The sequence below is a fragment of the Corvus kubaryi genome, unplaced genomic scaffold (assembly GCF_017639235.1).
Source record: "Corvus kubaryi isolate FWS band 111438036 unplaced genomic scaffold, C.kubaryi_AGA036_p1.0 49621, whole genome shotgun sequence".
In the NCBI taxonomy this organism is placed as follows: domain Eukaryota; kingdom Metazoa; phylum Chordata; class Aves; order Passeriformes; family Corvidae; genus Corvus; species Corvus kubaryi.
Window position 1 is genome coordinate 4,663 of NW_024581353.1, and position 8,451 is coordinate 13,113.

The 8,451-nt window shown below is 56.3% G+C and overlaps 1 protein-coding gene across 1 annotated transcript; it reads left to right on the top strand.

Annotated features, from left to right (window-relative positions):
* Nucleotides 1–1,794: 1,794 nt before the first annotated feature.
* On the top strand, nucleotides 1,795–7,241 carry LOC121672328 (paired box protein Pax-7-like). The gene is made up of 5 exons (XM_042044937.1): nucleotides 1,795–2,023; nucleotides 4,008–4,243; nucleotides 4,864–4,993; nucleotides 5,839–6,035; nucleotides 7,206–7,241. The coding sequence occupies exons 1-5, from the start codon at nucleotides 1,939–1,941 to the stop codon at nucleotides 7,239–7,241; spliced, it is 684 nt and encodes a 227-aa protein (XP_041900871.1). The 5' UTR covers nucleotides 1,795–1,938.
* Nucleotides 7,242–8,451: the final 1,210 nt, after the last annotated feature.

Here is an 8,451-nt window from a genome sequence, read left to right on the forward strand (position 1 = left end):
ACTGCGCAGGTTTAGGCGCGGGTTTAGGCTGAGCTTTGCCTGAGGAAGAAGCTAAAGATGCGGCCCAGGAGGGCTCCAGGCCGGGCTTTAATCCCAAGGCAAAGCGGGACAGGGCTGAGGGGGGACGGGACGAGGTTTGGGGACAGCATTTGGGGACAGCGGCGGCGCTGGCGCTCCCCGCCCCCTCCCGGGGGGGTTTTGGGCCGGGGGCGGCGGAGTTTTTAGGGCCGAGTCCCTTTTACAGCTGCGAACAAAAGGCAGCGCTGGCGCCGGCGTCACGTCCCGCTGCGCGCACATTCCCGCTCCCAAAGCTGCCGCTTTTTGGGGCAAAACCGGGAATTCTCCGACCCGCCAGTCACCCCCGGAAAGCGCGGCCAGCCCCCATCCCGCCCCGTCATTAATGAGGTTGTTAATTAGTGAGGGAGGCATCTGGGGGCGGGGGAAGGTGTGGGGTGGCTGGGCCGGTCCCAAACGCGGCCCCACAGAGCTGGGGGCGGGATGAGCCATTCCCACCCCCCATGGAGGGGTGGGAAAAGGGGGAAAAGCGGCTCCAAACCCCTTGGAAGGAGCGGGGTGAGGGGTGGGGAGCGCCGGGCTCGGGCGGGCACCTCTTAATTAATTAGCTAATTAATTGTTTATTTATTTATCGCGTTCATTTATTTAATTTTTTTTTAATTTCTCGCAATATTTTTTAAAAATCTTTGATTTTTTAATTTTAATTTTTAGTCATTTTAATTTTTAGTCATTTTCATTTTTACTCATTTTCATTTTTACTCATTTTCATTTTTACTCATTTTCATTCATTTTCATTTTTATTCATTTTAAATTTTTATTCATTTTAAATTTTTATTCATTTTAAATTTTTACTCATTTTTCGTTTTTTTCCCCCCAATTCTAACTTATCTCCGACTTCAATTTCTTTTTTTCTTTCATTTCTTATTATTTTTTTTTTCCCAAGCCACGCCGCAATTCCCCCACCCCGAGCCGGGCTCCCGCCTTTCCCCTCCTGGAATAGTCTTAGGAGGGGGGAAAAAAAACCCCAAAACCCCCCAAAAAAACCCCACAAAAAAACCCACAAAAAACCCCAAAACGAACACAAACCCTGCAATTCCCGAACTTTTCCCGCTCCCTTTCACCCCCATCTCTTTCCCATCCGCTCCGGGGGCTCCATGAGGAGCCTGCTAATGGACAATCATCCCAAAAAAAACCTCTGGAGAAGGAGCGCGGGGCTCTGCTCCCATTGGTGCCGGGGCCCGGCGCGGATCCCCCTTCCCGGCCGCCCATAAAAGAAAGGAGCCGGAGCCTATCAGAGCCCGCCCGTCCTTCCCACCGCCCCAACTTCCCCGCTGGAGCAACTTCCAGCCCCCCTCCTCCTCCTCCTCCTCCTCCTCCTCCTCCATCCCTCCAGCGCCACAACCGCGCCGCGAGGAGCAAAACCCGCAGCGCACCGAGCGAATCCGGGGGGCCGCGGCTCCCCCCACGCTCTGCCCCCCGCCAGCCCTAAGCCAGCCCTAAGCCAGCCCTAAGCCCAGCCCAGCTCCCAGGCAACTTTGGCTGCGCCTTGCTCTTCCCGGGTGACATTCCAGCGGAGCGGCCGCTCGGGACGCAGCCCCCAAAACTTTCCCGGGAATTTCTGGTGGGTGGTTCGCCGCCCCGCCCCCCCGTCTCTCTCCTCACCCCTTTTTATTCGGCATTTTGATTTTTTGGGGGGTTGTTTTTGGCGATTCTTGCCGTCATTGCCCTCTTTTTTCGCCCTCGGAGCCCACATTTCTCCCTTGTTTTGCAGCCGCTGGAAGGGCTGGGAAGGTTGGGATCGCCGCGGCTCCGTGGAGAGGCGGCCCCGCAGCCTCGCCCCGGTTCTCTCCCGGTTCTCCCGGGGCCCAGGGGTGTCCCCCCGACCCCCGGTTCTCTCTCGGCCGCCGCGACCCCTCCCCGACCATGGCAGCGCTGCCCGGGACGGTGCCGCGGATGATGCGCCCGGCGCCGGGGCAGAACTATCCCCGCACCGGCTTCCCGCTGGAAGGTAGGTCTGGAGAAGGGAAAAGCGCCGCTCCATCCCTCTGGAATTACCCGGGGGGGTCCCTTCGGGCGGGGGTGCGGCTGAGCTCCGCTCCTGGGGGGGTCCCCACAGCAGCATCCGACTCCTCAGCCCCCACCCAGCCCCTTCCCGCTGCGTATTCCCGGGATTTGCCTCGCTGTTCGCCCGCGTTTCGAGTGTTCCCGGGTATCCCGCGCGATTTTTGGGGCAGCTTCTCCCGCTTTGGGGTTTGGGGTTGCTTTTTTTTTTTGGGAGGGGGTTTTGGTTTTTTTTTTTTTTTTTGAGGGGTTGGTTTTTTAACGTCCTGACAATTTCACCTCCGCGTCAAGGCGGGGGAAAACAACCAAATTGATGGGGTTTAACTTATGGAGGGGAGGGGGGGGGGATAGGAATAAAAACCTTTCGCCGGGGGTGCTCCAGGAGCAGCGGGAAGCCGGGATGTCCTTGGCTGCGGCTGGCGGAGCGGGGACTTGGGAGCTGTCACCTCGCCGAGTGTCACCCGCGCCTCCCTCCGCCGTGCCTTTGTCACGCGGGGAGTGATTATTGCCAGGCACACGCATTCCCCTAAAAAAAAAAAAAATTAAAAAAAAATAGGAAAAAGAAAAAAAAAAGAAAAAGGCAAATTTCGAGCGGGACCCCTCTGGCCGCATTGATTAAAGCGGGGAAAATTTCATCCCGCCCGTGCTCAAGTGGCGAATCCCAAACCTGCGGAAAACCACGCAGGCTGCAAAACACACAGGGCGCGGGGATTTGCTCAAGTGCTTTTCTGTAGCAAATGAAGTAAAACAGACGGCAAGGGAAAGGATCAAAGGATTACAACAATATTTGCACAACATGACTGGGAATAATGAAAGGAGAGAGCGGCCGGCGCTTTTAGCGGCTCTTGAATGTAAAATTGGCCACTCGAGTGTTATCTGTCGATAATGATACATCCAGGGAGCGCCGGCCAAAGTGACTCGGAATTAGCGGTGCATGATTCTGGCTAAATCGCCAGGCGGTTTCTGGAATCGACTTTTCTTTGTAGCGAGAAGGGAATAAAAAAAAATAAAAAAATAAAAAAAGGGGGGGGGGGAAGAGAAAAAATTAAAAAATAAATAAATTCCACCCCCCTCTCCCCTCCAGCCTGGCGCAAATTGCCCAGCTGAGTTCTGCCCCCCTCCCGTCCTTCCTCCCCTCCTTTTCGCTTTAATTTCCAGCCTGTGAAATCGGGTTAATCTACAAGATTTACAGCGCGAGATATTCGAGAAATTGCGGAGGGGGCGAAGGAGCCACCGCTGCCCCCGAGCCCGGGAGAGGCGGCGGCGAAGCGGCCGCGGGGTGAAACCCCCCCGAACCCACAAAAAAACCCCCGAACCCACAAAAAAACCCCTCAAAACCACCCCAAAATCCCCCCCGAGGGTGTTTCAGAGGTGATTCCCGAAAGTTTGTTTGAAAGCAGAGCTCCGTAAATCGAGGCGAGAAGCGGAGGGAGATTTTTTTGGGGGGAGAAACGGGAAGTTTTGGGAGGGTTTTGTCGTGCGGGTTTGGATCTTGTCGCGTTTAAAGCGCCGGCTGCGATTTGAAACAAAGGTGCGAAACCCTAAATCCGGACACATTTCCAGGGATGGGCACACAGGGGGTGTCTCGGGAATGGGCGAGCGGCTCGGGGGGCGATTTTTATTTTCCCACTTTCCATGGGGAAAGTCTCCGGTGTGGTACCGGGATGAAACACCAGGATAAACAGCAGGGTAAACATCGGGATAAACACCGGGAGAAACACGGAGCGCAGGGCACGGGCGAGATCTTTCCCCTTCTTTTAAACCCCCAAATCCCAGGAGAAAAGCGGGAGGTGCGGGGAAGGACGCGCCGCGTTCCGCCGGATTTTTTCCTCCAATTTTAACTTTTCCCCGTTTTGTTTTTTTTCTTCTGGTTTGGTTTTTTTTTTTTTGGGATCGGGTTTTTTCCCCCCCCCCCCATCTCTCCCTCGCAGTGTCCACCCCGCTGGGCCAGGGCAGGGTGAATCAGCTCGGAGGGGTTTTCATCAACGGGCGCCCGCTGCCCAACCACATCCGCCACAAGATCGTGGAGATGGCGCACCACGGCATCCGGCCCTGCGTGATCTCCCGGCAGCTCCGCGTCTCCCACGGCTGCGTTTCCAAAATCCTGTGCCGGTACCAGGAGACGGGATCCATCCGGCCCGGGGCCATCGGCGGCAGCAAGCCCAGGGTGAGTGCGCTGCGGGCACCGAGCGGAGCCGCCTTCCTTTCGTCCCAAAATGCCACCGGGTGGGGTTTGTTTTTGGGGAGGAGGGGGGTGGGTGCAGCGCGAGTTTTCCAAGCTTTTTTATTGTTATTATTTTCGGGGAAAAGGGGTTTTAATAAACCTGCGTTTTTCGGCCTCTGATGGGGAGAAAGTTGAAGGCGATGAATGAATTAAAGAGGGGGTTATTTTTTGGGTCGCTTCCACGCGCAACAAGTGGCGCGATCGCGTTGGAGCGATTCCGTCGGGCCCCGCGGGTGCGGGGAGCGGGGAATTCGGGGATGTTTTGGGAAGAGCTGCTCAGAAACACCCCAAAAAGCGTCCCCTGGAGCTCCGGGTGATCCCACCCTGCCCGCTCTCCCGGCCCTCAGAGACTCCACTTTCAGGACGGCCAACATTCGGCCTTTTCCCAGCTTTATCTCCCCTTTCCCCCCTTCCCAATGCCCATTTTCCACCCCAAACCCAGCAGCCAGGGCCGAGCTGCGCTGCTCAGCGCTTCTTTTGAATTAAAAGCGCTTTTTCCCTCCTCTCCCTTCCCCTCTCTCCGCACCCTCGGGGACACCTCCGGCGCCCCTTGGTCACAAAAGCAGGTCGCGACTCCCGACGTGGAGAAGAAAATCGAGGAATACAAGCGGGAGAACCCCGGGATGTTCAGCTGGGAGATCCGGGACCGGCTGCTGAAGGACGGGCACTGCGACCGCAGCACGGTGCCCTCAGGTGAGAAGGCAGCTTGGTCACACCGCCCCCAACCCCCCCGAATCCCGTGGGAATGTTTATCCCACGGGAAAGGTTTTCCAGACGTTCCCAACCCTCCTGGTCTCTGCTTTGATGGAGGGGGGGAAAATCATCCCCAGAAAAACCCAGGATAGGAGGGGGGATTTGTGCCCTGGCTGCTGGAAAAACAAACACAAGCCAACCCCTTTTCCCGACTTTTTCCAGCTCCCTGGAAAGCCGGGGGGATGCTGGGGCAGGGGGAGAGCCCCAGAGGAGCCCCCCAAATCCAGGGGGAAAGGGGAGCCCGGTCGGTCCCGCTGGGATTTGCTCGGTGGCGGGGGCTGCGCAGCGATGGGATCCCGACCTCACAGCCAGAGATCCCGACTGCCCATGGGAAGCGAGGCTGGATCCCAAATTTTAGCCTGCAGGGATGTGCCTGGGGTCTGGTGGGGCTCTGCAGGGCTTCGCTGTGAGGTCCCTGTGGGTTTTGGGGAGGCTGCGCCTTCTCTGTGGGGTGAGAACAGGCCCGGAGCTCCATCCCGGCTGTGCTTCCCATGGGGAGCTGGGGAGAAATTTGGGAATTTTGGGGACTTTTCCCGGTCCCGGAGCAGGTGGTGCCCCTGGGGACGCTGCCAGTGCCGGTGTCGGGCACATGCCGGCGCTGCCCGGGCCGTGGGGACGGCGAGCGGCGGGTCCCACTTTGGCAATTTGGGGAACTCCTCGGGCGGTGCCGACAGGTGCATTCCCATGGGAAAAGGGGACACAAGGCCTCCTCCTGCCCCGCGGCATTCCCACTTTTCCCAGGCAGCTTATACTCGCCTTTCTGCCTTTGACTGTCCGAGGTTTAGTGAGTTCGATTAGCCGCGTGCTCCGCATCAAATTCGGGAAGAAAGAGGAAGACGAGGACTGCGACAAGAAGGAGGAGGACGGCGACAAGAAGGCCAAGCACAGCATCGACGGCATCCTGGGAGACAAAGGTACCGCGTGTGCCCGCGCCGCGCCGGGGGGGGACATCGGGGCCACGGGATGGCTCCAGAACCGCTGCGTTTGGATTCCCCCCTTCCCCACCCCAAAAAGAAAAGTCCCCGCTGGACGCGCAGAGGGGAGCGGGGCCGGCGGCGTTCCCAGGAGGAGGGAGAGTTGTCGGTGCTTTGCTCGGGATCAATTATCCATAAAAAGGGCCGGGAATGGCTGGAGAAGGGGGGGGTGGTGGGAGAGGCGCCTCGGAGGCCGTAAATGAATTTGTTAAACAGATTTCGCTGCCGCCGCCTAAGTGGTCCCCTGGAACCGGGGCTGACAGGTGACCGATGGCGCCGATCAATATCAATTAGGGACGGGAGCCGCGAGCGCCGCGAGGCACCGAGGGGACACGGGGGGGATGGGGAGGGGTCCCCGGAGCGGGGCTGCACCCCCGAGTTATCCGGGGGAAATCATCCAGGGAAAATTATCCAGGGAAAAGCCTCGCGGGTGTTGGCGGAAGGCTCCGAGCCAGGCCGCTGGCGGGGTTGTGTTATCACCTCCCAAATCCGGCGTTTTCTGCCGAAGAATCCAACTTCTCGCGGCTGTGGATGCGGGGTTGGGGGTGAGGAGCTGCGGTGGGGGTGGGATTTGAGTGCGGGCAGCGCCGTGATTCTCCTTCCCCCAAAAAACCAGGTGGAATTTTGCGGGAGCATCCATGAGATTTGTCAGTGAAGGCGCTTGGAAAAACGGGAAACTTTGAGCCGCGGGAGGAGGAGCCGCTGGGTTTGGGCACAAAATGAGCTCCTTGTGGCGGAGCCCGGCGCCTTTTTGGGGGGAAAACGGGCGGTTTTGGGAGTCTCGGGCAGCGGGAAATTGGGATTTGCCGGTTTTCTCCCGAATTGGTGCAAAGCGAGGACGGGCTGGGCCTGCTGGGGTTGAGCCGGAGTTGGAATTTTGGGGGATTTGTGGCATCGCCGCTGTGGGGGTGAGCGGGGTTTTCCCCCAATCCCGGTGTGGGAATCGCTTCCAAACTTTCCCCGTCGCTCCCAAGTTTCCCCCCCAGTTTGGGACAAGGCGGGGCAATGGTGGCGTGGGGGGAATTTTGGGGCAGAAAAGGCTCCCCCGTGCTCCCATCAGTTGGAAATGAAGGTGCACAAAACGGGGTTTATTTTTTATTATTTTTTCCTTTTTTTAAAGGATCCGATCCCCCCCACCTTTTTTTCCCCCCCTCCCTCCTCTTTTCCCAACCTTGAAGATGAACTTCACTTACAAAGACCTTCGAGTCTATTGAAGCTTTTTAAGGAAAAGATTCCTGCCCACAAAAGCAAACAGCGGAGGGGGGGAAAAAAAGAAAGGAAAAAAAAAAAAAAGGAAAGAAAAAAAAAAAGAAAGAAAAAAAAAAAGAAAAGAAAAAAAAGGAAAGGAAAAAAAAGAAAGTAAAAAAAAAAGAAAAGAAAGAAAATAGGGAAGAAAAAAGAAAGAAAAAAGAAAGAAAAAAGGGGAAAAAAAAGAAAGGGGGGGGGAAAGGGGGAAAAACCCGAGGCTGCCTTAAAAACGGAGTAAAGGGATGGGGGAGGGAGGGCGCGTCCATTCTCATTCAAAATTCCGCGAGGAGGAGAAAAACTTTTGGACAAAGGGCCGAGGAGGGGAAGAAAGGGAGATAAATTATTCAAAACTCCCTGCTGTTAGATAGTTTTGTAATATTATCGGAGCGGCTGCTGCAGAAAGGCAGAGCCGTTGGACGCTGCAAAATGTTGCTGTGATTTGGAGAGGGGGGCGATGCTCATTTGCAAATCGGGGCCATTGTGTGGGCCAGGAGCTCCCCCCGCTCGCTTTTCGGGGTGTTTTTAGGTTTTATTAAAGTGGGGGGAAAGGAGATTTTGATAGCGGGGGGTGTTGTTTAAATTGAGTTTCGAGCCAGCGTGGCCGCTGGGGAAAATATCTTTATTTTTGAAAGCGTAGGTTGGTGAGGTGTTGTTTTTATTTTCTTTTTTCGCCGTCCCCGCGCGCGTTTTCATCGCCACCCCCCAAAAAGAACCCACACAAACAAAACAAAACCCAAAAAAGAATTTAAAAAAAAATCAGAATGCAGGAGCTGGGAGCTTTTTATCCCTGATTACCACGCAGAAAGTGCGTGTCAAGAGGCAAAACAAAACGCTCCCTTCTCCCTTCATGGGTGAGGCCGCGGACAAATCAAACACGAGCCCCCATTCCGGGATGAAAGGGGGCTAATTTGGGCAAATTCCCCATTGCCGGAGCCTGTGGAGCGCCGCGCTCCCTCGGAGCGCGCAGAATCCGCCTCTCCCAGCCCCGCAGAGAAATCCCAATTTATCAGCAATTCCCTTTTTTTTTTTTTTTATGGTCGCGCCCCGGCTGCGCCGAGTGCGGAGAAATCCCCCCCCAAAAAAACCCCACTTGAATTCGGGGGTTTTTGGGGTGCGGGGCGGGCTCTGCGCATCTCCAAAGCCGCGGCTGCAAAAGAAGCGTCCGAAATTCCAAAT

What these genes read in the sequence shown, in the direction of transcription:
- LOC121672328 (XM_042044937.1), top strand. Translation starts at nt 1,939, where the DNA reads ATGGCAGCGCTGCCCGGGACGGTGCCGCGGATGATGCGCCCGGCGCCG. An exon ending in CCGCAGCACGGTGCCCTCAG is followed by an intron (nt 4,994 to 5,838) that starts GTGAGAAGGCAG and finishes TCCGAGGTTTAG; the next exon opens with TGAGTTCGATTAGCCGCGTG. An exon ending in GATGGCTCCAGAACCGCTGC is followed by an intron (nt 6,036 to 7,205) that starts GTTTGGATTCCC and finishes CCAACCTTGAAG; the next exon opens with ATGAACTTCACTTACAAAGA.